At 42.6% G+C, this 27341-nt stretch overlaps 4 protein-coding genes and 1 long non-coding RNA gene across 7 annotated transcripts; 2 read left to right on the top strand and 3 right to left on the bottom strand.

Annotated features, from left to right (window-relative positions):
* The first annotated feature begins 975 nt into the window (after window positions 1-975).
* On the top strand, window positions 976-8125 carry ankrd13d (ankyrin repeat domain 13 family, member D). Of its 2 annotated transcripts, XM_076103392.1 has the most exons (17): window positions 976-1840; window positions 1955-2090; window positions 2165-2289; window positions 2510-2555; window positions 3072-3215; window positions 3294-3483; window positions 3653-3719; window positions 3882-3963; window positions 4290-4351; window positions 4456-4586; window positions 4690-4847; window positions 5120-5233; window positions 5392-5564; window positions 5675-5754; window positions 6328-6570; window positions 7601-7689; window positions 7798-8125. In XM_076103392.1, the coding sequence occupies exons 1-16, from the start codon at window positions 1757-1759 to the stop codon at window positions 7662-7664; spliced, it is 1899 nt and encodes a 632-aa protein (XP_075959507.1). In that variant the 5' UTR covers window positions 976-1756; the 3' UTR covers window positions 7665-7689; window positions 7798-8125. The 2 variants fall into 2 exon arrangements, with proteins under 2 accessions (XP_075959507.1, XP_075959505.1); XM_076103390.1 differs by having other exon boundaries at window positions 7601-8125.
* A 229-nt stretch (window positions 8126-8354) lies between these two features.
* Window positions 8355-13238, bottom strand: LOC142962761 (signal-transducing adaptor protein 1-like). The gene is made up of 10 exons (XM_076103393.1): window positions 13130-13238; window positions 12905-12976; window positions 12348-12464; window positions 12134-12190; window positions 11418-11608; window positions 11039-11170; window positions 10610-10679; window positions 10431-10533; window positions 10162-10350; window positions 8355-9658 (listed from the first exon to the last, which is right to left on the bottom strand). The coding sequence occupies exons 1-10, from the start codon at window positions 13229-13231 to the stop codon at window positions 9501-9503; spliced, it is 1191 nt and encodes a 396-aa protein (XP_075959508.1). The 5' UTR covers window positions 13232-13238; the 3' UTR covers window positions 8355-9500.
* A 954-nt stretch (window positions 13239-14192) lies between these two features.
* On the bottom strand, window positions 14193-15182 carry LOC142962475 (uncharacterized). The gene is made up of 3 exons (XR_012957322.1): window positions 15115-15182; window positions 14888-14928; window positions 14193-14807 (listed from the first exon to the last, which is right to left on the bottom strand). It is a non-coding gene; the product is annotated as an uncharacterized LOC142962475 (long non-coding RNA).
* A 3511-nt stretch (window positions 15183-18693) lies between these two features.
* Window positions 18694-21585, bottom strand: LOC142962947 (paired box protein Pax-5-like). Its single transcript, XM_076103636.1, has 7 exons — window positions 21543-21585; window positions 21266-21431; window positions 20559-20756; window positions 20442-20473; window positions 20245-20349; window positions 19253-19378; window positions 18694-18836 (listed from the first exon to the last, which is right to left on the bottom strand). The coding sequence occupies exons 1-7, from the start codon at window positions 21583-21585 to the stop codon at window positions 18694-18696; spliced, it is 813 nt and encodes a 270-aa protein (XP_075959751.1).
* A 763-nt stretch (window positions 21586-22348) lies between these two features.
* Window positions 22349-27120, top strand: LOC142963149 (uncharacterized). 2 transcript variants are annotated; one of them, XM_076103859.1, is made up of 8 exons: window positions 22349-23235; window positions 23989-24041; window positions 24223-24333; window positions 24840-25013; window positions 25224-25259; window positions 25354-25458; window positions 25683-25800; window positions 26521-27120. In XM_076103859.1, the coding sequence occupies exons 1-8, from the start codon at window positions 22854-22856 to the stop codon at window positions 26994-26996; spliced, it is 1455 nt and encodes a 484-aa protein (XP_075959974.1). In that variant the 5' UTR covers window positions 22349-22853; the 3' UTR covers window positions 26997-27120. The 2 variants fall into 2 exon arrangements, with proteins under 2 accessions (XP_075959974.1, XP_075959975.1); XM_076103860.1 differs by having other exon boundaries at window positions 22352-23235; window positions 24843-25013.
* Window positions 27121-27341: the final 221 nt, after the last annotated feature.

Here is a 27341-nt window from a genome sequence, read left to right as displayed (position 1 = left end):
GTCTAGAAGTTTGACGTCTGCTTTATGCACAACTATGCGCTGAGATTTATTTTTTTGAAGACAACTAAAGGTGACAGATCTTTGACATGACTTATAAAGTGGGGGAGTGGAATGGCCTGTGTTTACCAGTTGTATGTTCAGCTAAGGCATAAGGCATTTGGATGCAACAGTAGTCTAGTGGTATACCTGATAAGTGTACATGGACATCGAGTAGATGTGGTTGTATAAAAGGGTTAAAAGACAGTGTGAGAAGGCAATCGACAAAGCAGCAACACCTCACCCCAACAAAGGGCAGGTTGCATGGAGTGTTCGGGGTAAGCCACGGTTCAGGTGTCGGATAAATGGTGCATTTTCAAACAACCGTTAGACTTCAGGTGCTATTATTTCCAAACTTTTATTGCTTTGTTTTTGTACAGAGACAACATTTAGAGCCAAAATGTTAATATTCTAGATGAAATTGCTCCCCACTCCTATTTGATACACTTTATTATTTTCATGGATGAAACATGTGAGGATCTAATTTTCACTGAATTCCATGACTGTCCAATTCAATATAGAGATGTACCATTTTTTTTTAATTTTTTTTTGGTTGGGGTTGCTCATTTCTTTGTTCCGTTAAAGTGTAGTAGTTCTGTATCAACGGTCTCCTTCCTGACCGCCCTCCTGGACATATACCTTAAAATGTATATAAATATATACTTTTGTGTAAATGTGTTTTCCTCTTTTCGATTATCAAAACGGGAGTCCTGTAGCATTGTAATTATTTTCAAAAGCATTTTTCACTTTATGTTATTTGTGTTATTTTTCAAGAAAAATAAAAAAAAAAGATAAACAACGGTTAACTGTCGTATTGTCACTGAACGTGGGCGAGATGCATACAGTAATAACACTATTTGCACTGTAGGATCCGAGCAAATATCGGCTCCACCCAGCTTCTCTCTCCATAAAAATAAAGCGATGGAATAAATGAATAAATAACGCAGCAGCAGCTGTAAACACTCATCGCGCAGGAGCACGGGCGGACTTTGACAGATGTGGTCTGGTTTGGTGATCGTTAGCCGGGCTGAGTGTGATCGGCAGCAGCTGTCTCCTCCAACACATCGGATGCTCGAGTGACCTGGATGTGGAACTGGAATAAAGGCCGATCTCTGTTCATTTTTGACACACCCGCAACAACCCTGCGAGTAACCGGGGGTGGCTGCTGGAACAGCGGGATAGCTAGCTAACTTTATCAGCCGGCGATTTCACCCATATATAAATATATATTTTAATTTAAGAACATAATCCATCGTGTTGGAAAATGAACGGACTTTAGAGGTGCTCTCTTGTCCGGCTGACATAGTTGTTTGACTTCGTGAATAATGGAAAGCAGGAGCCAAGAGGAGCAGAAAACAATGTTATTAGCCAGTTAGCTAACGTTAGCTCAGCTAGCTGTTAGTTAACTACATCAAATTAGTGGGCTGAGTTAGCCGAGCTAACTCAGCCCACTAATTTAAACAGGAACAGACAGTATTCTACTTTGTTTGCTGTCCAACGTTAGCTTATTGGATATATTTGCTCAGCGACAGGGTTTCCCAGTGAAACACATTCAACGTTTACCCATTTTCTGCAGTTTACGTAGCTAGCTAGCTAGCTAGCTAACCAGGTGTGCCGAGCAGCGCTGAACTCGCTGCTACAGTCTGCTGTGGTGTCGCTGCAGAAGTCATATTGCAAACATAGCTTTACTCCTGTTAAAACTGTCAAGCGGACGACAACCATGGCCGAAGAAGCGTTTTCTCTGCATCTCCTGGTGTGGAACAATCAGTACCTGGAGCTCGATCGAGAGCTGCAGAGGAAAGAGGTAAGCAAGGAGGCTTTATATTTGTACAACTGGGCGGTTGATGTGTTGTACAGATGCATTTGGCAGGTCGCACTGCATTGCGCTCATGCTTGCTCCTGTGTTTGCTTTCTGCAGCAGGATGTGGAGCGCCTAGATCCGAGAGGGCGCACCCCGCTGGAGCTGGCCGTGTGTCTGGGCCACCTGGAGGCAGCCCGGGTGCTGCTCAGGCACTCTGCGGACACGACATACAATAACGCACAGGGCTGGACCAGTAAGTGCTTCTTGCTGTGGCTGCAGAGGGAATAAGAAACACTTAGTGGCATTTCATGTGGATGTATGTTTCAGTCTTGCAGGAGGCGGTGAGCACCGGGGACCCTGAGCTGGTTCAGCTGGTGCTTCAGTACAGAGACTACAAACGTGCCACTGAGAGATTGGCGGGCATCCCAGAGCTGCTCAGCAAACTAAGACAGGTACGTTTGCTGCACAGTGGCCTCAACCTGTTGCACGGGGCGAAACATCAACCACACCTTAAAGCTTTGTTAAATATTTGTACAAAGTGCATCTTTTTTTTAAATTTATTATGGTCCCCGTATGTTCCCAACATGTCCACAAGTCTCAAGCTTGACTGAACCCAGGTGAAACAAATATAAGATGGTGTACACAAAAAAACATTTTCTTGGTCTCTTCCAGGCGCAGGACTTCTATGTGGAGATGAAGTGGGAGTTCACCAGCTGGGGTGAGCGTGTTTCTTTAATGTGTTTTCACAGAGGTCAGTTTCAGCACCACAGTAGACGGACAGCTCCCCCAGCAGCAGTGTCAGTCAGTTTGAAACATCACTCAAGACGGGGCAGGTTAATTTCAAACTGGAACCCACTACAAGTGACTGATCCCCTTCCTACAGTGTTATCTGTAATGTATTCAACAGGACTGCTCAATAATGTAATGTGGTCTCTTGTGTTTGGATTACTTTGCCTTCTCTAATCTGCAGAAGATTATCAAATAAACAGTTAATTATATTTTTTTGCACCTGAAAACTTTAGTGTCATTCTCCTTTGGTGTCGTACTTTGAGATCGAGATTGGTCTCGAGACCAGACTCAAGAGCACTTTTGTAGATTTCCAGACAACATTGCAACCCACTATGTAAATCTGCTTTTTCTTCACTCTACGTCTCCCGTTCCCCGTTTGGTTTCCCCTTTTCTTTTTGCCTCTTGTTTCTAAACTGCTCCTCCTCTTCCTCGGTCCTCGTCTCAGTGCCCTTGGTGTCGAAGGTGTGTCCCAGTGACGTCTACAGAGTGTGGAAGAGTGGCTCGTGCCTCCGTGTGGACACCACCCTCCTGGGCTTCGAACACATGACCTGGCTGAAAGGACGACGCAGCTATATCTTCAAGGGCGGAGGTGTGTGTGCTCCCTTTAACAGCTGAGGTTGATGGAGGATTTTGTCATGAAAACTTGACTTTTGTGTGCTCCTCTCAGATGAAGGTGCCGTGGTGATGGAGGTGGACCATGAGAAGCAGGTGGTGTACACAGAGCCACTGGTGTTGTCTCCCCGTGATGCGCCCTCCCTCCTGGCAGCCATGCAGCCATCGCAGGAGAACACAGCCCAGAGAATCACATCGCCCATCGTCTCCACGCACCTCAACACACGAAACATTGCCTTCGAACGGTAATCAGCGCATGCTGCGTACAGATCTACAAGCTAGAAGCATTTCATCGAGATCCCGCTTGATTTGTTATGTGCACACATGCATGCATTTCGTCTTAACGATTAACAATCAACAAATACTGATAACCTCTGTGCCGTGAGCCCTAACTATATCTCTTTCCTTGTTTAGGAACAAGTCGGGAATCTGGGGTTGGCGTTCTGAGAAGAGTGAGGCGGTCAGCGGGTACGAAGCGAAGGTAAGTGATCGCTGAGCCAACCGAGTGTACTATGACTGAAACACATAGTTTAGGCCATTTGGAAGTGAGTTTAGTACAGTTTTGGGACCAGAAATTAACAAAGTGTTAAAAAAAAAAAAAAAAAAGTTTGTTGAAGAGTATTTTGTCTTTTTGTGTGTCCAGGTTTACAGTGCCACCAATGTGGAGCTGGTGACTCGGTCAAGGACAGAGCATCTGTCAGACCAGGATAAGTCCAGGAGCAAAGGTGATTACACACACACACATTCACAAATTACACACACACTAAGTCCTTGTTGTGCTCTTAGAAGTGTAGAAATGGAGAAGGAACATCGTGTTAAAATTATTGTTATTGGGCCAGAGAACAACCGCAGATAAATCTGAGCCTAAATTTAAAAGATTAAGTTGTGAAAACTGAGATATAAACTATCAATAGGTGACGAGGTAGCACAAAGTTCTGTTCTCGTCCGTGTATGACAGTGCTCCTTTGGCTCCAGGTGTGTCCCTTGCCTTCTTTGTGGAGCAAACAACAGAGCAGATTGATGATGATCTCCCTACATTATTCCCACTCAGGCTCAAAGACTCCTCTGCAGTCCTTCCTGGGGATTGCTGAACAACATACAGCCCACAATGGGGTAAGAGTCTCCACATTACCTTTTGCATCACATCCACATGCACGCCACCCACAGCTTTCTTTGATGAACACCGTCACTTATAACTCTCTCTGGGTTTCTGTCAGAGTAATGTGTCCCAGTGTGCCAGTCCTCACAACCCCACAGCCATCACAGCTGAGGAGTACTTCAACCCGGAGTTCAACCTGAACGGCCGGGACATCGGACGTCCCGTCGAGCTTACCAGCAAAGTCCAGAGGTACGATGCAGCCGTGGAAGCGCTGAAGTTCAGCAGCACTTGAAGCTTTCATTGTGGACCAGTTCACTCAAAACTCTCTTCTCTGTCTCGGTGTCCTCTCCAGGTTTAAGGCGACACTGTGGTTGAGTGAGAGTCACCCCCTCTCCCTGGCCGAGCAGGTGACGCCCATCATCGACCTCATGGCCATCTCCAACGCCCACTTTGCCAAGCTGCGTGACTTCATCACCCTGCGCCTGCCGCCAGGCTTCCCTGTCAAGATAGGTGGGTATGTGAGGTCACACTGTGAGGGTCAATTCCTTTTGTGGAGCTAGATGGATGTCTTGAGTTTATTCGATTCTCTACTACTGTAGTTCTGTACTTCAGCTGTCGCTCAATATAAGCTTTATTCTGGCGTCGCTTCTATGCGTGGTTCAGGCTTTTTCTGTTTGCCATCACCCACCTCGACGTCCATGATTCTTACTGTGTGTTTTCATTCCCACTGGTGTTCCTGGAATAATCAGCCATTTAAATCTCTCAAACTCTCACTCCCCCAGAGATTCCCCTGTTTCACGTGTTGAATGCCAGAGTGACTTTCAGTAACCTGTGTGGCTGCGACGAGCCGGTCAGCTCTGTGACGGTTCACACACCAGAGGGCTCCGAAGAAGCTGGTAAATATAAGCTAGTTATGAGGACATTGCACCTTTTTCAAAATGTAAGGCGCTGTGGTGTTGTTTCCAGCACGGAGCACAGGCTTGAGAGTCATTTTTTTGGAATGACAAACTTTTTACTTGCACGTACAGTAATGTTGTAACTCTACTTCACCCAGGTCAAGCTTCACCTCCCTTCCAGTGTGAGGTGGACCCCTCGGTGTTTGAGCCCCCCGCAGACTACACCACCCTCGGTCCAGGCCGCAGCGAGCCAATGAGGGACGAGGATGACAACCTACTGCAGTTCGCCATCCAGCAGAGCCTGCTGGACGCCGGCACAGAGAGTGACCAGGTCAGAGTCAAAGATGTATAGTTTTAGAGCTATGCGTCCTATGTGGGAATTGATTATTTACTTTTTACATCTAAAGCCAGTTGTTTAACACCTTAATGTGGGGTTTTTAGGTGACCATATGGGAGGCCCTGACCAACAGCCGCCCGGTGCCCCAGTCTCCGCTGTTCGAGGAAGACACTCAGCTGGAGAGGTGAGCTGAGCTTCAGACTCTCGTTTCCTTTACAGGCAGGTTCACGCTGTTCAAACTGGTGAACACTGTGTATCACTTATTTATCAAGCATTTAGCAATATAGCATCCATGAATTTTGTAATTCAATGTCAAGCGCACAAACAGAGATGCACGTATATATTGATACGCCTTTTCTTAGATTTCTTTCCCCCTAGATTTTGTACTTTATGAACAAAGATTATCAAAAATAAGAGCTGGAGGCTGTCATCCAGGCAGCTTATTCTATCAACTCAATTCAGTTCACCCCAGACAATTAAAAATAAATAAAAAATTGCTACTGTAGAACCATCATGAGATTTAACTTGTGTCTATTCATAATTCCTTCTGAATGAGGGAAACCTCTGGCTTCTGAAGTAATTTAATTAAACGTCTCTAAATAGAGTTCGGTGATTAGCTTTTTCTTTCCACCTTCTCTCGGGAGCAGCGACTCCCAGACGTCCTGTAATGAAGCCCAGCAGCTTAGCTTCCCTGTTAAGATATCTCTCTTTGTTTAATAGCACTTCGGTCTTTATCTTAATCTCTTTCTTGTCTCAGGGCGATCCAGGAGTCTCTGACCATCTCACTGGGCAGCAGAGAGGACGAAGACACGGCCGACCCCGGCCAGCTTGCTGCTGTCTCCCCCGTGTCTGACCCCACCCCCATCGCCAACTCCCCGCTCTCCTACAGCGCAGTGACCGATCCGCGGCTGTCGGGACACTTCGGTGTGACATCGAGCTTCGACGAGCAGCTGCGTATCGCAATGGAGATGTCGTGCCGGGAGCAGGACGAGATTGACAGGTGAGGCGGTTGGGAACAATCTGGCCCGCATTAGCTTACCCGAGACAAAGTAAACCCTGGACAGCTCGCCAGTCTATCCCGGGGCTAATGCGTATGCTGACAGACGGTCGTTCACAAACTGACCTGCATGTCTTTGGACTGTGGGAGGAAGCCAGCGCACCCGGAGGAAGGACACCCACACACCTGCACCACCTGCTGCCTGGCTTTAGAAATGGAAAATTAGAATAAAGACATTCTTTTTTTGTCTCCCTCCAATTTCAACAGAGAGTTCGTCTCCTCTTCCATCTCAAACTGTTGTTGGCACAGTGGGTGTGAGAATATTTTCACTAGTTGTGCACCTTTTCATACCAAGATGGTACAATAAATACATGGTTCAGACGAGGTTGTGGGAGTAGTCCCTGGATTAGTGACGTTTGATGCCTTGGCTGCTTGACGAAATAATCTGACTACTTCACCTCGACTTTCAAGGATAGTGTTTCCTTCCCTGCTGTAATCTGTGACCTGGGTTGAATTCAGGAATATTGAGATTACGGTATTTACAGGGAACTCTCCCCCAGATATACTATTTATGTACCTGCTGTAATCCAGGATATTTAGCACGTCTGTTCTTGTGTGTCTGTTTAGTGAAGCCTTTGTGATGCTCTGAAACAAAGGCTTTTGCTTCTCCAAATGAATTACAGAGGAGCTAAATACTAAGTCAGTATAATAACCCATCACCTGTTAGTTGCAGTGTTTTTATTTTTAGAATAGGCATGAATGAGCCTGCAAACAAACTCCTTCAAATGTTATAGGATTTAAGTTTAAGGATCATTCGTCACTCAATCAAGACAGCAAGACCGTGAAAATGATGTAGTTTTGAACAAACTCCTTCAAATGTTTTACAAAAAAAATCACGTGAACTAAAAAATATTAAAGAATAAGATCAGAAAATTTATCAGAATTGTTTTTTTCCGGGTAAAGATAAAGTAATGATTATAAAGTTATAGGGCTGTCATTGTTCTGACTGCTTTATTTCCTATTTTTGTCGCAGGAGGCAGAAGGAGGAAGAGGACGAGCTGGAGAGGATCCTGCAGCTGTCACTCACCGAGAAGTAATGTCACAACAACAACAACAATGGAGGTGTGTCTTCATTGGGGAACAATCTTCTTAATTTATTCTGTTTTTAGTTTTTTAAATCCTGAGATGTTAAGTTATTACAGATATTTTATTTGTCTTTCTCACACGAAGGCTGCTTCAACAGATTGTGAAGGCCCAGAATATAAGAGGTGGGAGGGATGAATAAGAGGAGGTGCTCTGAAACACGCTACAGTGAAAGGAGGAGACAAAAGAGAGGCAATCTTTGTTTTTCTTTTTTTATTGAATCTTTTTCACGGTCTTGCTGTCTTGATTGAGTGACGAATGATCCTTAAACTTAAATCCTATAACGTGTTCCACGATAATTATGAAAAATAAGAAAATACAATCTTAATGGAATAACTTATAAAAATATATGATGATAACATTTGTGCTGGGTTACTACTGTGTGTGAAAAATAAAGAATAATGATCATCCTGGATCACACTTTTTTCATCCAGTGCTTTTGAAGAAAGAAGCAAACATAAGATTACGTTTTGAATTTCACAGTTCGATCATTCTTTTTTCAAAAACATGAAACATGATAACCTTCCAAACAGAAAACATCCATATCTCATTGATACATCTTGTTTGTGTCATTAATAGTGAATATGAAAATAAACGTTAAATCATATTCTAATCTATTCAAATCTGGGTCATAAAGTTGTCTGTATTAAACTGTAATCTCTCGTCATTTATACTCAAAAGATACTTTATTACATCATTTAACGGTCACAGTGATTTTGTAAATCTTTCATCAAGAAAATACTAATATATCTTAATATTCAGTGTTTAAGTTATAGGCTACTGTCGCGATGTAAAAATTGTGTATTTAAATTGAAGAGGTTTTAAACTAACAGCTCAGGGTCCAGATTCAGAAGGTCACCCATATGTTTTAGTCTTATTTGTAAATTTGGCCACCAAATACATTAATTATTTATTATATTATTTATTTACTAAATATAAGCAAAGCTATTGACATTCCTATCATCCTCAGCTGTGCTTTGGGCTAATTAGCTCATGTTAGCATGCTAACATGCTAGACCAAGATGAACAGAAGACGGAACAATCCAGATTATTGTTATTATCTCTGCCAGGAGGGATGTCCACGGTTAATCTTGCATTCTGCAGAAGCAAACTGCATAATATTTTGGGTGCCCAGTTATAGCTGCATGCTCAAGGACCTCTCGTGGTTGCGGTCACTCACACACGTTCTCTAAACACCTTTTATTGCCTGTTTTATACTGCCTGCTGGCTCCTCACTCACCACTCTTAACCGACTTCTGGCCGGTAGGGGACGTTAGTGATGACACAGCTGAGTGCAGCTCCGACCCCCATCTTTTTGCTTTGAACGGTGTGTTTGGCTAACCGCTAACAGCTAGACAGACGGCTTGGTGGGTTTAGTTTAGTTTTAGGAAAGATTGTATGAAGTGTCTTATTCGACGGCTTTGACCCGGTTGTCTGCATACATCGCTGCTTTTTTTTTTTTAGTTTTGAATGATGTGTGTTTTATGGCGTGTTACAGCTCATTGGTGTCCAGACCAGTGTCCAGTGTGGGTTGTATTCATTCAATCACACAGTACAGCAGTGGTCGTTGCAGACCCAGCTGATCTGCACTCTACCGATTGCCCCTTCCTAGTTTAAATTTGAGACCCTTACCTTTAGAGATTGAGAACTTTTTTTCATTTTAATTTAACTGCCACAAACTTTGTCCAGTGCATTTTTGGTGGAGCATGTAATTTCACAGCTGATGTTAAAAGTTAGTTATTAAATGAGAAGACTAGTGAGGTCCTCACCGAGCAACAACAGTACATGCCTCACTCTGCAGCACTCTCTGTGGTCCACTGTGCTGTGCCGGAGTGGGATTTTACAGTGGTTTCATTCCTCTTTGTGGTGGCTTCCATCATGTCCGTTTCTGTGTACAAGTTTTCCCTCCGTAACTTTAAAACTTCCCGAAGCTCTCCATCCATCTGAACTAGTTAAGAGAAAAACATATAAATGTACTCATTTAGACTGACTTTACTCGCTCACATGCACACTTTTATAGCTGTGTAACAGGTTATTGTTACCGCCGTGGATCCTGTCAGCACAAAGACGTCAGCACACACTCAAATAGCATTTTCGTAATGTTCTTTATTTACTTATGCAGTTCAGGATGCTCTCGGCCGCGTGCTCTCCGGCCGTGCCCCCGAGCGAACCGCTGTATATGCGTCTGTCAGGAGCGTCTCTCGTCCTGCCCGTCGCCTTGTCAGCTCCTGTCTCCTGCTTATTCCTCTGTCGCGCCTCCGTCACTACTACTGCTTATATACGGAGACAGACAATCAAGGACCCGTTTCAGCTGTGGCTAATCAAACCTCTTCACAGCACCGTTCCCTGAACCACTCCCCCCCACTCTGTCCCGTCTGCAGTTCTGCCCAACCACGCCCAGCCACCACAAGCTGTTATAGTGCTAATGTTAAAGTTAACATTCACTCTCACCTAGCTTTAGGTTGTGAACATCAGGACACTGATCCTCAGGAACCAAATATTCATCCTCCTGTTGTTTGGTTGGAGGCGGCAGAAGCTCGGCTTTGGTCTGTGAATGCAGCATAGGGGCCACTTGTGCCTTGGGTACTATTTTAGGTGTAGTTGAGGCGATGCTGATACACTTTGGAGCAGGTGACACATCTGTTGAACACACACACAAACAAACATTGTTAGGAGTTGTGCACATGCCACTGAGACTGTAACAGCAGCGTTCTTCTCACCGATGCGAGTGTCGTAGGGCCGAAATTCCATGTAGGGATGAAGACGGTACTCCGTCTTTTCAAGGAAGTATTGAAGTACGTCGTCCAAGGAGGAGACCTTCACCTGCAGAGAGGAGGACACATGAAGACAAGCAAAGAGAAAGAAGATGAATATAGCTTTATAGAGCTGTGGGACTTACTGCCGTGTCCAGTTCGATGACAAACCCAGAGTTTGTGGCGGTCACTCTGAAGTTCTTTATGACTGGCCCACTGAAACACAAACGAGGATTATTTGCTTACTGCTGATCACGCATTGATATATTATTATATGAAATGTAAACAAATTGGAATGAGCAAAAAACAGCAACCACCTCTACATGTGTTCATCCAGATGTGTAGCATCTCATTAATTACATTACACGGGCACAACAATGATCCATATGTTAGTGAGGGACTTCAGTAACACTTCTTATATTTGGATGTAGAAAAATACTTTTTTTGTAAATTTTAAATAATAGCGCTGCTCTTCCTGTTCATTTGTCAGAGGAAAGAAAACCTGATATTTAACTCCGACTTTGTGAGAATTGAGAAGTGTAACCTAAATATAATTTGGTACATTTCAGACAGACCTGTGCGTCAGTTGTCTGAGGGTTAGTGCGTAGTTGTTGGCGACGGTGGAAGGGCGCAGGATGATGCTTCCGCACTCTGGGTTTTCCTCCAACATTTGCTCAGCCTCCTGCCGAGTCACACTGAGGAAACACCTGCAGGCATCGAAGAAAAACACGAAGCACTTCCTCATTGCCAGTGCAGGTAATAAAGATGAGGGTGTGTTGTGTCACAGGGCAAGGGACGAGAACGTTTATGATCACAGGAACAGATAAACGGACAGTGACGTCAAAAGTTCTCAGGAAAATCCCCGTCCACCTTTTAGTTTTGTCTTTCCTGTAGCGTTGAACATCTATAGACTGGTCCTGTATTTGTTTCTGGAGACAGACTCTCTTAACTTACGCAGGAAGCTCAGAGGCGCAGTGGTCAAGCTCGTCTTTGGGCGTTGTAGGGGAGGAGGCGGCTGAGAGGAGGAAGTGCGGTCGGGGTGGGAGGGCTGGACACGCCCTGGTTCTTCTCCTCTCCTGATCCAGAGCATCCTGCAGCAGCAACATCTGGCCAGGCAGCAGCTGCATCTTACTGGGAATCTGTTTCTGCGGGGAAACGGAGCTCGTCAACACTGTTTTACTCATTGTCATTACTAATCTAATCTACTAATCGTCAATTTTAGATTTGTAACAAGTTAGAGAACACATCCCGGTGTGTGGTTGTAAATTCTTGACTTCCTCTGAGAAATCAAATAAATCAACTTTCTCAGGAAATCTGTGACCTGTGTTTACCCAATCGACCTGTGTTTTCTTCTTTGGAGTTTGTCCCTAGAAGCATCCTGAGCCATATTAACCATTAACCAGGAAATACCTGATTTCTGTGGTTTGTTGAGCTTGGCTTTGTGTATGAAATAGGTACAGTATTACACACAGAAAATAATTATTGTCAAAAGAGTGCAAAAAAATACAATTATAGAAGTTGTGCTGTTGTCTGTAGTTAAATACTTGGACATTCAAACTTGGACATTAAGGGTTTGTTTTTGCTTCTTCTTTTATTTTTTTTACGAGAACTCAATATTTATTCGGTACCATCAACAGAAACTGTCTCTCTGTCTGTCTGTGTTTGCTTACTTTGACCACAGTCAGGATGTAACCCCTCCACTCTTCTCCTGTGTCAGCGTTCTCCATCTGTACAGTCACACAAACGGCGGACATTTTGGTTGTGTGCCACATTCCATATAATATTTATTTGTAAATTAAAAGTTTTTGTAAATTCCAGTCAGTTTTCTTTGAGTTACATGGACCTTAGACTGACTCCATCTCGGAGAAGAGAGAAAAACCCCACCTTTAGCTGCACCTCCTCTGTGTGCAGGGTGAGGGTGAAGATGGTGGGTTCCTTCCTCTGATAAGGAGAATTTAACTCCATGGACTTTAGCCGCTCCAGGTCCAGCGTCTCTGTGTACTGTCAAAGGTAACAAACAAGAATTATCACTTATCAGACACGTGCTTGATCAATAAAAGTGAGGAGTGACTAAGGATATGGTTATACTTTCTGATATCCCTTCAACAGTGTTGTTTATAACTGTACGTCTATTATCGGGGAAACAAATGTTAAATTCACCGTTTAATTAAATATGATTTATTTATTTGTTATTTTGTATATCCTAATGCTGCTGAATCAGAATCAGAAGTGGTGAATTGCCAAGTATATTTGCATATACAAGGACTTTGACTCGGTGATTGGTGCAACAATAAACACAATGAAATAAAAGACGAAATTAAAAATGAGAATAAGAATAATTATTATAGAATATGAAAAACAAATATAGAAGAATATGTTACGTGTCTGTATTGTTACTCATAAAGCTGAAGATAGAAGAGCAAAGTTAACCGTTTGCTTACCGTGTCTTGTGTGTCATCTTTGTACAGAAAGAGTGTGGCTCCTCGGAGCTCTCCGTAGTACTTCTTGAAATCCTGAAAATCAAAAATTGTCATTATGGATGTCTGTTCTTGACATAACATTCCCAAATTAAACAGAATTTAAGGCAGTCATAAAACAAATTGAAATTGCAAACACCATTTATTACCCATGTAGTAATAACACATTTTTTCCGTCTTCATCCTCACCTTCTCTTTGGTGAGTTTCTTCAGCAGCTGTCCGGAGTAGTAAAGAGGCAGATCTGTGATAGTGGCCCTCCTCTTGTAAACAATTCTCGCTGGCAAAGACATCGTCCTGCAAAATCAATCAGCTTCGACTGGCTTGGTTTGTTTAAGCTTTGGCTCACTTATCTTCTGTTTTCATTAGCGTTGACCAAACACTGTAGTTGGGTCCTGAGAGAGCTTTGTTCCTTGTTGATTCCTCGTGAAGCTCTCAAAGCAGTGATGGATTCACAATGAGTCTTATATCTGTAATGATTATTAGTCCATAAACCTGCACTGATAAGCTCCTCTAGCCCTTTGCCCTCAGTCTTAGTGCTGTTTGGACTCTGAGAATGAGGAAACGCTGCAGTGATTTATGAAGAAGGAAGTAGTTTGTAAGAATCCCCAAATATAATCCACTTGTGGACTTTGAACCTAGGCGTTGCTAAGAAACACGGCAATGAAGCATGCAAGCATGTCTGCACACACACACACAGATTACGAGTTATAAAGTCAGTCTTAATTTGCAAGCCGGATTAATTATTTCCATTTAACACATGCTGGGAGGAAGCTCAATATCAGCGTGGTGTCAATGCATTCAGGGAGATTTCTTGCGTGAGAATTTGTTAATATTCAGTCACAGTTTAGACTTTTTATTGGCTTGAGTTTATATCATTAAATTAAAAGAAATATACACAGCCAGTACACACACACACACACACACACACACAGCCTCAACCCACACTGGACCAGCTAGGGGTTAGGCTTTAGTTGCTGGATAAATGTAGATGAAATTCATTATAATATCAAAGAAATGTTCGTAAAATGTAGTTTTACTTTTAGAGGAGTGTCAATATATTGCAAGAGGACAGAAAAAGAGGCAGGCATGTTGATACCTTTTCTAATTCTAAACTTCTGGCTTGCTGCATTGCACCTAAAAAACGACATTAAATTGACGTGCATCAACAAAAACACGTCTATAAAACAGTAGATAGATACAGTATGTTTGTCATTATGAAAAAGATGCTTTATTTTAAACAGCTAATTAGTTCACAAGTTCATATTTCTCCATCTTACGATGCCAAATAGAGACCTCTGTGGACACAAGTGACCATTATGTTAAATGATTGAACTTAACAGCACAAATAGAGAAAATGTCTCTTATTCAACTAAATCTATCCAATGTTTGCTAACATTAGCCACCGTGAGCTACCGGTCATACCGGACCAAGTAAGGCTGTGTGTTTTGTTGCTTTTAAATTTAACACAACATTAATTTCTAAGAGAAATAATGTGTTTCTTCTTCCTTCAAAACGTTTTGATATCCGAGAGGTATACGTGATCCATTGAAATCATTGCATCTTTGACTTCCACCTGGTGAAAATGAACAGTGAAATGCAAACACAGAGAAACATGCCATAAACGTACACAGGACTGGTGGTTGCGAAAAACACAGCATTACATGTATAATGTAGCAGCAGTATAACGCAGGTCAGGAGAAACGACGTGCAGCAACACAGAGGGGATGCAGAAATAGAGATGAACCACAGCAAGAGTTTGATCAACGAGAGGAACATCTGGAGGAGACGCAGGAGCAACCAAACAGTCCAGAACAGCAGACATCCCATCAACCACAGAGCTTTGGACGGAAGAAAGACATCAGCATCCTAAAAGAAAGAGAAAGAGAGACTCTTTTTGTCTTGTCTAAGGAAGTTGTGAATGAGTGTTTGAGTTAATTTTGGCTTACATAGTCTTGTGCATCATTGTCTTCTTTGCCAACTGTTCCCACTTTAGAAAGAGACAAAAACATTGTGTATCACTGGGATCGAGAGAAAACACTGATGTCACAGAGGCATATACTGTAACTATTCATTCCTAAATCTGATAAAAGGCCACTCTGATGTAAGGTGTATCGAAAATCCTCTGTGAACTTCTTTCATTCAGTACATTCATGATAAACATTTAATCACTTACTGAGGAAAGTGAATGCCAGGAGAAAAGATAGCACACAGGTCATCCACAGCCATTTCTCTCTACGCCTGTTCCTTCTCTGTGCTTCAACCTATAGTGTGTTTGTACCAAAAGAGAAGTTTAGTTTACAGTAAAAAATGTAATACAAATTAACAACAACCAAGTGTAATAAAAGAAATAGCAACATATTTCATGTTGTAAAACAGTGTGTATGTCATCTTAATTATGACCCCCAAAAAATAATATGAATAAAATATTATTATTCTACATTTTGAATAACCTTTGTGCACATGTACTGCTATTGATACAAAACGACTGATTTTACAACCCAATATAACTTTTAAAACCAACAAAAACATTATAAATTAGACTTTCAGAGATATTTTATTTTTTATTTTTACTTACTGTTTACTTACTACTACTTACTCATTATATTATCATCATAAATGGTCAGGAAAAGGCCTGTTCCCTCAGTGCGGCTGTATAGTCTATTTGCAACATCGCCAGCATAGCTGGATAAATAGATATAATAGCAGCAGCAGTAGAAGGCCTTTTATGTCAGTGGTTCTCAACTGCTCTGGCTGCGGGACCCACCATCACCCCTTAATGACAAGCCGCGACCCAAATTATATATATATATATATATATATATACTTCAAGAAGTCTAAAATAAGTTACGTAACATAATTCATTTTAGAAAAGTTATTTTCACTGAATTGCCCTGCAGCTTTAAATTCAATTCAGGGTAAATTGAAAAGGACACAATATTATATTTTCTTCATCTTCCTCATCTTCTAAAAAGAGAATTTAGTGTAGGAAGAATTCACCTATGTGAGTCTGTCCAGTCAGAGTCTAATGACTGGTCTCTCTGGCCAATTTTCTCTTTTGGAGATTATCCTGTGATTTGACTTTCACAACTCACACCTCAGTGGTCCTGCTCTGCTCTGTATATCCTCGTCTCTCCCCCGTGTGTCACGGTGTGTGTACTTCTCACTCAAGTCAGGAAACTTGTCAGAATGCCCATATTTGATTGGCTGAGCTTTATCACGTGATGTGATTCACAACGCATTGGTCGGTGTTTTTCCTGCACCGCTGAACAAGTTCCGTAAATGCTGGAATAATTGCGCTGCATAAAAAATGCCCTTCAGAATGAAATCACAACTTTTTTTTGGTTTATCAGGTAAAGGCCCGCGACCCACTGAAAACGGGTCCGCGACCCACCAGTTGAGAATCACTGTTTAACGTAATTTTACCTGTGAGAATAAACCGCCGACTGCTGCCTGATCATACGTCCTGCAGATGCTCATGATATGAGCCAGACAGCGGTGGTCTTTGAACTCACCACAGCTGCTGAGTGATGGACACTGTGAACAATTATCGTCATCATCACCACCATTGGAGCTCCTTAGGTCGCTGAGACAGCGGCTGCACATTGCTCCTGCTGTGGACCATCCAGTAGCGACTGAGCAAGTTATCCCGTGTGTGTGTGTGTGCGTGTGAGTGTGTGAGTGTGTGTGTGTGTGTGTGTGCGTGTGTGTGTGCGTGTGTGTGTGTGTGTGTGTGTGTGTGTGTGAGTGTGAGTGTGTGAGCCAACAGGGTGTGTCAGTGAAACCTACATTTAAAATGGTGCTGTAAGCCTGTCCGTCTGCATTCCTCCCCCTTTGTATTGTTGCCTTTGATGTCCACATCGTCGGCCTGAAAGGAAAAATTATTTTGGTTCACAGTCAAGCTTGTTGCACATTCTACATGGTTACAGATATAGAGGAGAAGGGCAGCGATGACTAGGGTTGGGTATCGTTTGGGTTTTTTCCGATACCGGTGCTAAAACGATACTTTTAAAACGATACCGGTGCCTGAACCGATACTTTTTTCTTCAAATTGAACAATATATTAACTGTTAAAGTATACTGTAAATATAAATAAATACAAAACACTTGGCTTCAAACTACAGCTTCAAACTTTTTAACTTCAAACTATGAACAATATATTAACTGTTAACAGTTTACAGTATACTTAAATAAATATAAATAAACACACACACACACACTCTGTACACACACACTACAGCTTCAAACTTCAGCAATTATTTTGCAGAAATATGAGCATATTTGCCTTCTCTTGCAAAATACGACCTCTCCTGACTTATTTTATTTTATTTAACCAGTTGGTGGCGCTAATGCGCCAATTCGTCGTTTGCCAACCGCCACTACACCTCAAAGAAGAAGAAGAAGCTTTCGCGTGCCTGTGCATGTTAGCGCTAAGTACCCGGATGTCGGTAGAGGAAGTCAGTAGCCTGCCAGCCGTATGACAGATCTTGTTCTTTGTTTTTTTTAATAAATCATGGCCGAAGCTTCGCCAGAATGATGGAAGGGTTTGTTTCTAAGCGCGCACGGCTCGTCCGGTTGTAATAATACTATGAGTGAGGAGCGGAGGACCGATGCTATCGTTAGCATCGTTAGCTAACCTAGGACGGAGTCATCAGAGTAGTGTCAAAAAAGTATTTCAATCGGCTCAGGCACCGAAAGGAAGCACCGAAATCTGCGTTGCATTTCGGTCCGGTAGATACCGGTCGTATAGGAACCGGTACCATACCGGCACCGGTTTTCGGTACCCAACCCTAGTGATGACCTGTTGGCCACTCTTCTTGTATATAAGTGGCACTGAAGTTAGTCATGTGATTTCTTTGTCCTCGGAGTGCTATCGCGATTTATTGTACACAACTTGATGTTGAGACACTCCTTAACGTGGTTTGTCTCCTCTATCACAATGTGATTGTTTTACTTTAAACCCATCAGTGTTTTGTGCATCATTTTAACTGTTTGTGTGCATTTCGGGTAATTTCCACGACACCAGGTAAAAAATATACACTAGTTAATTCAAAAACTGCTTTTGACTGTCTATGCATATACACAGTGTAATTTAGGGCATCGACAGGCCTGGCTCATGTTATATCACAGCCTGAGGTCTTTGATCGGGTACCTCTTGGTTTTGTTGTCTAGACCAAAAATAACCCCCTCTGGGTTGCCTTGTGCACTTGTGCCACTGTTCTCCTAGCAACTGTGGCTTGCCTCATAATGCTTGCTGGAGAATTGGCTGCAAAACTAATGCCTAAAAACAGCTCATTACTCGGAGACTGCTGGAGGGTGAGCAGTCAGTTTGTTGTTTGTAAAAATCAGTTTCTTATCTCGTCTTAACAAGCTGCAGCTTAAAGGTGTCAGCTCTGTGCAAACTTGCTGATATTGTTGCTTATAACCAAGCAAATCACTGTCAACTACTGCCCCCTGCTGATAAAGGCTTCTACTAGATATGTTGCTGTAATGACGACTCAGTTCAATTTAGGATGTTGAATGTTGTACACAGACTGTGAAGCCCCCTGAGAAAGAAATGTGATTTTGGGCCTCAGAGGTAAAACTGATTGTGTGTGATGTCAAGTAACTCGTGGAATCCCGCTTTGCACCTTTAAGTTGCAAACCTATGCACACGTATTTTGGCAAACTGCAGAAGTTTGAACATCTATAACAAAACATTCCTATACAACTATGTAGATGTACAGTAAAACATTTGGCACTGTATGTCTGCTTTCTACATGTCTCCTACAGACTGATGCCCATCGCTGGCCACAGATTTCTTTCTCAGCGGTGTTCTTTGACCCCTCGGGTCCCTCTGGCATCTCCCATCTCCTCCTTTAATCCCTCTTGCTGGAGGGGAGGCCAGGGAGACGCACACTAAGGAGAGAAAACAGGCATTGTTCTCCATCACGGGGCCCCTAATGATGCTCCCCCTCAACCACTGGCTGAGGAGAAAATGGCCACATGGGTGGCAGGGATGGGGGATAATATGTTGGAATGATGAAGCTCTGTTAAGTCTGAAACAACAGCATGCGTATATATTCGTTGACTCCAAATTATGTAAATAAAACACGACAGCTGAAGTATATCATTTCAGTTTTATTTCAACATGTTTGTAATTGTGATTTGTGTTTCTAAATCGATGTCAGCCATGTTTTAATAATCAGGAGGTCTTTTGCGGCCCCGTTCAGCCGTAATGACACGGACGCCCTAAACAAGAGGACAGATGAGAGAAACACAATAAGGCTCAACTCAAATCAGACATAAGTGATCACGCTTTGATGCAGACTGACCTAAGAGGTCTGGATTATGATTAGCTGGCAGACCAGGGTAAAAGGTCAGGGTGGGGTGGGACCATCCCCAGGCTTCATTACAGGAACATGGCTGGTGGTGGTAGACGCAGCAGGAGACGTCCCCTCCTGGAAAACAAAACAGGATCACTTTTATTTCTCTCCCTACCTCCATCCCTCTACCGCAATCGTGCCTTGATCTAATTAGTAGAATGACAAAATACATGCACGTGTGTGTTCCTAGCTGTAAGGATGCATATTAATTCACGCAATCCCCTATTCTAATGGCTGCAGTGATGGAGGAGTGGAGGTGTAAGCTGGCCTGTAATGAGAGGCTGGGGTGAGGCGGAGGAAGGGAGAAGCAGAGAGCCTGCTGGCTGAGAGGACAGAAGCCTGGGGCCATGAGGTGGAGCTCCTGCTGCGGAGGTTGTTTCAGCCAGAGTAATGTTAACACAGGACCACCGGCTTTACTCATCGGTCTGCTGTGTGGTCTGTAACCACTGTAATCTCTGTGTCTGCTCTGCAAATACATCCATCTACTCAACATGTTTAATCTATGTGGAGACTAACATTTTGGGTTTTTTAAACACAGGAATATAAGTCGCAGGGGAGAATGGTCATTTCTTTATTTGAAATTAGAACCAACTTGTTTTAGAGATGGTCTGATTTATTTCAGTGTTGAAGAACACTTGATGACAAAAATGGAGGAGCTGCTGACAGCAGGAAAACAATGGGAAATAGAGCTTGGAAAGCAGATTAAAACAAAGTTTTAAATCTCTGGAAAAACAAACAAACAAAACAAAAATATTTAGATGTTTATTTGTCAGGTTTCCAATTTTGAAACAAGTAGTAGTGGTGAAGCCTCAGTTAGACTGTCGTCCATTATCCATCTTATAGCATTCCAAACTACCAAAACAAGAGAAACAAATAATCACATATATATTCATTTTCAAAACACACACAAATACATTGATCCCATTCACAGACTATTTTACCTTCTGCATGTTTGCTGCATTTCCTTATTCCCAGAATTCCACTGATGGAATAGGTGGACTCAGAGGAATAGGCTGTTCCCATTGCAACAGATGATGCCGATGATACTGCAGAGTCAGAGGTCAGTGTTAGGAAACATTAGAAACACACAGATAGGTCAAGAGAGGGTAGAAGGGACAGAAAAACGTACCAACTTCACAAGACTCGGACTGTACTTTGTTTCTGATGATCCTGTAAAGACAGAGGGATCTCAACTCATTTTAATGATCTCTGTTGTCAAGCACACAAACACACACATGCGCTTGCTCGTCTGTACCTGTTGATGGAGCTGATGCTGGGCACGCCGTCATGGTTGCACACTCGCTCCAGCAGCAGCCTGTCTCGGATCTCCCAGGCGAACATGGTGGGGTTAGTGTGTTTCAGGTGTAGGATCATCTGTACAACTCTGGGAGTGGCCACTTTGGGTTTAGAGCCTCCAATCACGCCCGGTCTGATGCTTCCTGTGTCATTGTACCTGAATTTTACAATATTGATGTCAGCAGGGTTAACATATTACCTGAGGAGAAAGTTTAATAATAGAAGATGATGATGTGATTCATGTATCTAAATATATAATATGAAATAAAGTGAGAAACAGCACAGAGTAGATTTAAAGAACAGGAAAACCACATAGTCTTGAGATTCATATCTAGCAAAAAATAATTAATTTCTGAGTAATGCATTCATGCATGACCACACACAGCATATTTTGGATGGTCCAACATTAAACTGCAAATATTATGCATAGACATGAAAGTGTGCAGTTTTTAGATACATTTCCAAATTACTTATTAACTTTTTAAAATGTGGTGTGCACAGTGTAACGCTTGTGACTTGAAACGTTTAAAATATTATTATTATAATTCTTATAGGCAATAATATTGTTAAAATGTATACAAGTCACCCAAAATCTGCTTCATCAATATATGAACCACTTTATATCAATAAATAGGCTAAAAAAAGCTTTAAAAAAGGACATTTTACCTGGCCAGTAGCTTGCTGACACAGCCGTGACTGACGCGCAGGCGGCGGGAGATCTCACAGGGACGCACGCCCCGTTGCGCGAGCTCCACGATGCGCTGTCTCATCACGTGCGGTAACGGGCGCCCGTTAATGAAGACACCGCCGAGCTGGTTCACCCCGCCGTACCCTGAGGACCGGAGCGGATCAATATGATTCCGTGATGGGGTAGGCTACACCTTAGGTTACTCTATAGGCTGAGGTGGCACCTCATAACTTTAATTTAAACAGCGTTACTTACTGTGCGTAACGGTGAGCGGCACCTGTCCAAAGCGTGCGTCCATCACAGACTGACTCTAAAAAAGTCTGTAGCTTAATTCTACTTAACTTCTCGTTGTTTGGTATGAAGTTTAACCTAACTGGTTTCAGGGACGAAACATTTACTCATTCAAACAGAAAAAAATTAAGAGAGCACTGTTCAGATTTTTGTCCCTATATTTTTGGTTGTGGTGCGGAGTGACAGCAGTGTGCCCTCAGCACCTGAGCGGTGGACAGCTGCACGAGCCTTTCATTGGGCGCACATGCACGGGTGCACGCCTCCATTATCTTTTTGCAGTCAAGGCGCTGATCAGAGCTGTAGCCAGGATTTTTAGAAAAACAGAAGTCATACGCACCCCACGAGTCTAAGCAATGATAGCCTAATTTGATTTTTCATTCAGGTAATCGTTCAATAACCAAAGTTAAAGCCCCAAAAATCCCTAAGATGCTAGAGCTACTTGTGATTTAAACTTATTTCAAACAAAAACATGCAGTGGGCCAATCTTTTGAGGTACCTTTTAAATTGAGTACCATTTATTTCTATTCCTCTAGGATACATTTCAGAATTATATACTGTAGAGTACTTTTTACTCAATTACATTCATCCATATACTGTATATATCTTTATATATACAAACTATAAATGTATCTGACAGATAGGCCAAGACGTTGACAAAATCAATACAATTCTTTACAAAAATCAACTCCAGGGTTTTCGGGAGTGAACTTGTTGTCTAACTCCGTGTTTTTAAACGCTGGGTGCAGTTTTGGTTGTCCAACATTTTAACTCCCGGAAAAGGTCTTCAAACCTCTGCTTCAAACATATAACGCTAGCTAACGTTAAACAAGAGTGGAAGTAACAGCTCTTTCGGTTGTATGGAGGAAATATTAGTATTGTGTATTGTGTGCAGTCGCAACAAATTTATAATGAACAAAAAACCGGTAAGCACTCGTAAAGTGCCAGTATAGACTTCATTTGACGTGGTTGTGTTTACTTATTTAGCTATATTAGCTACCTTGGCTACAACAGAGCTAACAGTAGTTAGCGTTAGCATAGCACCGCCGGTTGGCCTGATGTTAACCCACGTGTCAGTATATTTTGATTGTCTACATATACACCTCATAATTACATGTTCAAAGAAAAACAAACACAACCAAACGATTTTATTGCCCTTTGCTAACAACTTAAAAGTTGTAGTAACTTGAATGAGCCGTTAGCCACCGCTGTTTTGATAGTAGTGCAGTGAGCCGTCGCTAGGTGGTGCTGTTCAGCTGCTGTTTCTGAGGCTGTACTATGGATTATACCATGGAAGATGATGATGGTGAGCAAGGTAGCAAAGACGACATTTTCTTTATTGAGGACTTAAATAGTTCAGAAGAAGAAGAAGAGATCAAGTTCAGTCACCAGAAACGTCACAGCAGCTGTAAACGGGCTGCACGGCTCAGCAGGGAAAGCTCTCCTCCGCTCCTGGCGTTCAACATCACCTCTGGACGAGCGCTGCAGCTCAGCAGCACGAGTCCTACTTCCAGTTTAGACTTGCAGCAGGAGGAGGAGGATAGTGACCGGCCCATCGAGGAGTGGATGCTCCTTGGAGGAGAGGAGCAGGGGGGAGACACAAGCATCCAGCTCAACCTGAGCTACAGGGACCGCTGTGAGGATGACTCTGGAGATGAAGGTTAGACCGTACTGGATCTCACTCTGGGTTAACATCGTGCTGCTATCTAGTACCCTGTCTCAAAGCCTTACTACTAGTGCAAGACAAAAGTGTTTTATAGAAGTCAAAGCGCTTTAACGCTACATGTCATCATTCATCATCACTGATGACAGGGGCTTCCGTGCAAGGTGCCACCAGCCCATCAGGACTAACTAACCTCCACACCCATTCATACACCAATTTGGGGCTAAGTGTCTTGCCAAAGGACACATCGACATGGACTAGTGGAGCCGGGAGAGCCACAGTCGCTCTCTATGTGTGTTGTATGATAATATCACTCCTGTTTTAATAAGTGTAAGTGAATGACTATGATGACAGCTGATAGCCGGTGGCATTGTGCAATACAGGGAAAAATCAATACAAATCCTCAGAACTGGGCCCAGTAGTTCAAGGCATACTTGTTTTATTCAACATTATGGGAATGTTTAAAGATTCATATTTTCTTCAGTTAAAATCTTGTGATTTTACTATTTCATTTGTGATTTTAGTTGAAATGGTGAGAACGCAGCTTTAAATTGTGCCTTAGTTTAATGAAAAGTTATTGCTGAAGTAAAACAATGAACGCATATTATTTTCACTTTTTCTTTTGTTTGAATTGTGTTCTACATGTCAAGAGGTATTGTGCCTGAGAACAACACGAATATAACTTTAATTGTGGAATACATTCACCTCTACAAAACCTGCTGTTCTCTTTGGTCCTTCTCTCCGTCATAGACCAGGCTGTGAAGTCAGTGAAGGATACCTGGGCTGTGTCAGAGAGAGACAAGGTAGCGTGTGATTCACTTTCTATTAATTTTCAGAAATGCTACAGGTGAGCTAATTTATTCAAGGAAATGCATCTACTATTTTTATGTCATCTGGTTTTGCAGCACGTACACAGTATTATGAACTTACAAGTCTGCCTTTTAAATAATATCTGTCACGTCTTTGTCCTCTCACATTATCCAGCATGGTGCTGATCGCTCTCTGCCCAGCCGCTATTTTATGACTGGTCGTTCTCTGATCTGTCACATTTGCAAAAAGGCGGGACACCTTGCCAAAAGCTGCTACAACCATAAGGTAAAGGAACACACTCAGCTCCCCCTTTTCTTTCACACACACATAAAGTACTTTCACAATGTCATTAGGTATAAAGCAGATATCACGGTCTTGTAGAAGAAATAATCACTGCGGGAGTTTAATGGCAACTGTTTAGTTTGGGGCGACCGTGGCTCACTGGGTTAAGAGGGTTGTCTGGTAACAGCAAGGTCAACGGTTCGATCCTCGACTGGGACGTGTCACGTGTCCCTGAGCAATACACTGAACCCCGGGTGCCTGTCATTGGCAGCCCACTGCTCCCTATATACAGGGATGGGTCAAATGCAGAGACAAATTTCCCCCTTAAAGGGATCAATATAGTATAATAAATTAATAAAGTTTAAACCTAGAATGTGAGTAACACATTCTAGGTTTAAACTTTATTGTTGTTGTGAAGTTTATGCTGTCAAATTAAAAAAAAAAGAGACGACAACATTAACATTAATGTTTTAACATTAATGTTGCCATATTTTTGGTGTCTCTGTCAGCAGAAATGTGCCACCTGTGTTCTTTGTGGGACACAGGGCCACATCCAGAGAGACTGTCCGGGCCGCCCCTGCCTCAGCTGTGGACTGCCGTCACATGGGCCCGGGCCCTGTGAAAGGCCCCGGGTGTGGAACCAACACTGCCAGCGCTGTGGGATGTCAGGGCACCTCTCTGATGTGAGTTTATGTTGGGGGTTTGGGTTTCTGTGTGGATGGAAACTTTGAAAGGATTTGTCAGTTGTGTGGTGACATATTGTGTATCCTCAGGCGTGTGTGGGCCTATTTTATGAAGTGTTACTCTACCTTGACAGTTCCTAATCTGCACAATGCTCTTTACTGTATTCCTGCTCAAGTCATTTTCTCCTTTGTTCTCTGGGTTTCCCTCAGGCCTGCCCTGATACGTGGAGACAATGCCACTTGACAGTGAGTTGGCGTTTTGACTTTACTGCCCTTTTATTATCGCACCTTCTTTACTAAGATAGATGCATAGATGTTCTTTGTTTGACCTTTTTTCCAGATATGGTTAGAGCTTCCAGTCAAGCCGTGGACAGTCCACATCCTAAGGAAGAAGAAATGCCCCGCTCATTGTTACAACTGCTCTAAGAGGGGACACTATGGCTATGTAAGTGGCCAGTGAAAGGAATCCTTCTTTTACCTTTAACGTCTCCTTTCCTTCTTGAGTTGATCTCTCTGTCTGTCTACACTGTCTCAGGGCTCTCGCTGCCTTCCTTTTCCCGTCGGTATACCTCCGTACAACATATTCTCCCTCTTTTTCTCTATCTTCTTTTGGATTGGACTTAACTGTAGTTCACTCACTTTGAATGTTATCTACTGTGTCGGTGTTAGGAGTGCACTAAGAGGAGGATGATCAGTGGGACTTTTACCTCACTGCCGTATGTCTGCCACTATGACACCATCGACGATGTCCTCCAATGTCGCACCAGGAAGCAGAAAAGAGCCAAAGGTGACAAAACATATATTCTAGTATATACAGTATTATTATACATACAATTATGTAAACATTTGCTTAAAATAGTGTTTTATTTATGATAATTGTGCGTTATGTAAATGGTTATCATTGATATAAATGATGTGGACAAAATAATAGATAACAGCAACACAAATTTCAGCCCCCAAAATCACTGTACAGTTGAGTCAACACCTCTCTAAAATATTTTTTACTTTTTTATTATGAATTTAATGAAGGTAGGAATTTGTTTGCAGGACTGTTGTATTGGACTGCCCTAGTTTTAGCTTGGGGTACCTAATAAACTGGTAACCGTCTGGCTGTTTAGCTACCATGATGTTCACCGACTGGTCTCTAACTTTTGCTCTCCACCGTTTGGTGCTCGGCATATAGTCTGTTTGGTTTTATCAGAGTTTATTCACTGGAAACAGCTGCCTGCTGCCGCTAACAACAGATTTAATGAGAGCAGTGAGAGGGAAACTAAACGGTAAAGTTGTGGGCCGTTAAAACCAACACAATGTGCTCGGTGGAGCTGCAGAGAACTGTGGAGTTGGTTGATAATTGGCTCTGGGTTTGCCTCATTGAGCAGCCCCTTTCACTTTATATTGACCTTTTTGTTTATATAAAAATATGAATTAGTGCAGCTGTAAAGAACAACCGCCTTTAACCGCTCACTAATTATTGAGGACATTTTCTCCATCAATCCTGTGTATTCAGAGCTTTTGAGTGCTGGATCCCTGCCTCCGTCAGACCAGCAGCACTTGTCTGAAGCAACAGGCGAGAGTGGTGAGGAGAATCGGCCCGTCCAGGGGAGGAGCAGGACAAAGCAGGAGACATGCGGCCCGGCTGGCAGGAGGAAGAAGTGGCCAGAGAAGCGCAGAGAGAGACGGGAGGTGAAGAAGCTGAGGAGAGACGCTCAAGCCAGACGAGAAGGAGGACTACTGAAAGGATCCGGGAGGTACTTTGACGATGAAGTTTGCCCCGCAGACCTCCGCGGTCACAAGCAGTACACACCCCCTCCACGGAAGAGGAAGGATGAGGCCGCTGGCAGAAGCAGGAAGAGCAGAGAGGCTGAGAAGTGGAAGAAGAGAGGAGGGATAAAACGTGGGGATTTATATCCTCATGGTGACGTAGACATCGGTAGCAAAAGCCTTCTTTCCCCAAAACAAAGAGTACGCCACAGACAAAGATAATTGATTTCTTTTCCTTTTTCAAGGAGGATCAAATATAACTGGATAGTTAAGTATTTTGTATTTTTGTGATTGATTTAATTGATTTTTTTGTCAAATAAAAAAAAATGTGTTTTTGTACTTTTAACCTTGTTCTGCAAGCTTGTTTCATGCAATTACAGTTTTTAACATACAGTATTTTGGAATATGTTTTTACACACGATGCCTTTTTTTTTTTGGCTCATGTATAGTGTTGAAGGGGTGGTTTATTACCCACCCCTCCCCAAATAATGGCAGTTTATACCATTAAAATAATTAGCAAATAGTGTTTGTATGTTTATATTGTAAAGACGACAATAAACATGGATT

Source organism: Anarhichas minor, unplaced genomic scaffold (genome assembly GCF_050575085.1).
Source record: "Anarhichas minor isolate MPS153535 unplaced genomic scaffold, ASM5057508v1 ptg000028l, whole genome shotgun sequence".
Lineage (NCBI taxonomy): Eukaryota > Metazoa > Chordata > Actinopteri > Perciformes > Anarhichadidae > Anarhichas > Anarhichas minor.
This window is presented reverse-complemented; position numbering and strand designations above follow the sequence as displayed.

Bases quoted from the DNA above. Each gene is read 5' to 3' on its own strand.
- ankrd13d (XM_076103392.1), top strand. From the start codon at position 1,757: ATGGCCGAAGAAGCGTTTTCTCTGCATCTCCTGGTGTGGAACAATCAG. The intron at 4,352-4,455 runs GTAAGAGTCTCC...GGTTTCTGTCAG, and splicing joins AACATACAGCCCACAATGGG to AGTAATGTGTCCCAGTGTGC. The intron at 4,848-5,119 runs GTGGGTATGTGA...TCACTCCCCCAG, and splicing joins AGGCTTCCCTGTCAAGATAG to AGATTCCCCTGTTTCACGTG.
- LOC142962761 (XM_076103393.1), bottom strand. From the start codon at position 13,231: ATGTCTTTGCCAGCGAGAATTGTTTACAAGAGGAGGGCCACTATCACA. The intron at 10,534-10,609 runs GTAAGTCCCACA...TCCTCTCTGCAG, and splicing joins TCATCGAACTGGACACGGCA to GTGAAGGTCTCCTCCTTGGA. The intron at 10,351-10,430 runs GTGAGAAGAACG...TGTGTTCAACAG, and splicing joins GCCCTACGACACTCGCATCG to ATGTGTCACCTGCTCCAAAG.
- LOC142962947 (XM_076103636.1), bottom strand. From the start codon at position 21,585: ATGGACGCACGCTTTGGACAGGTGCCGCTCACCGTTACGCACA. The intron at 20,757-21,265 runs GTAAAATGTCCT...TGTAAAATTCAG, and splicing joins GTCAGCAAGCTACTGGCCAG to GTACAATGACACAGGAAGCA. The intron at 20,474-20,558 runs GTACAGACGAGC...CTGTCTTTACAG, and splicing joins AGCATCAGCTCCATCAACAG to GATCATCAGAAACAAAGTAC.
- LOC142963149 (XM_076103859.1), top strand. From the start codon at position 22,854: ATGGATTATACCATGGAAGATGATGATGGTGAGCAAGGTAGCAAAGAC. The intron at 24,334-24,839 runs GTAAAGGAACAC...TGTCTCTGTCAG, and splicing joins AAAGCTGCTACAACCATAAG to CAGAAATGTGCCACCTGTGT. The intron at 25,260-25,353 runs GTGAGTTGGCGT...CCTTTTTTCCAG, and splicing joins GGAGACAATGCCACTTGACA to ATATGGTTAGAGCTTCCAGT.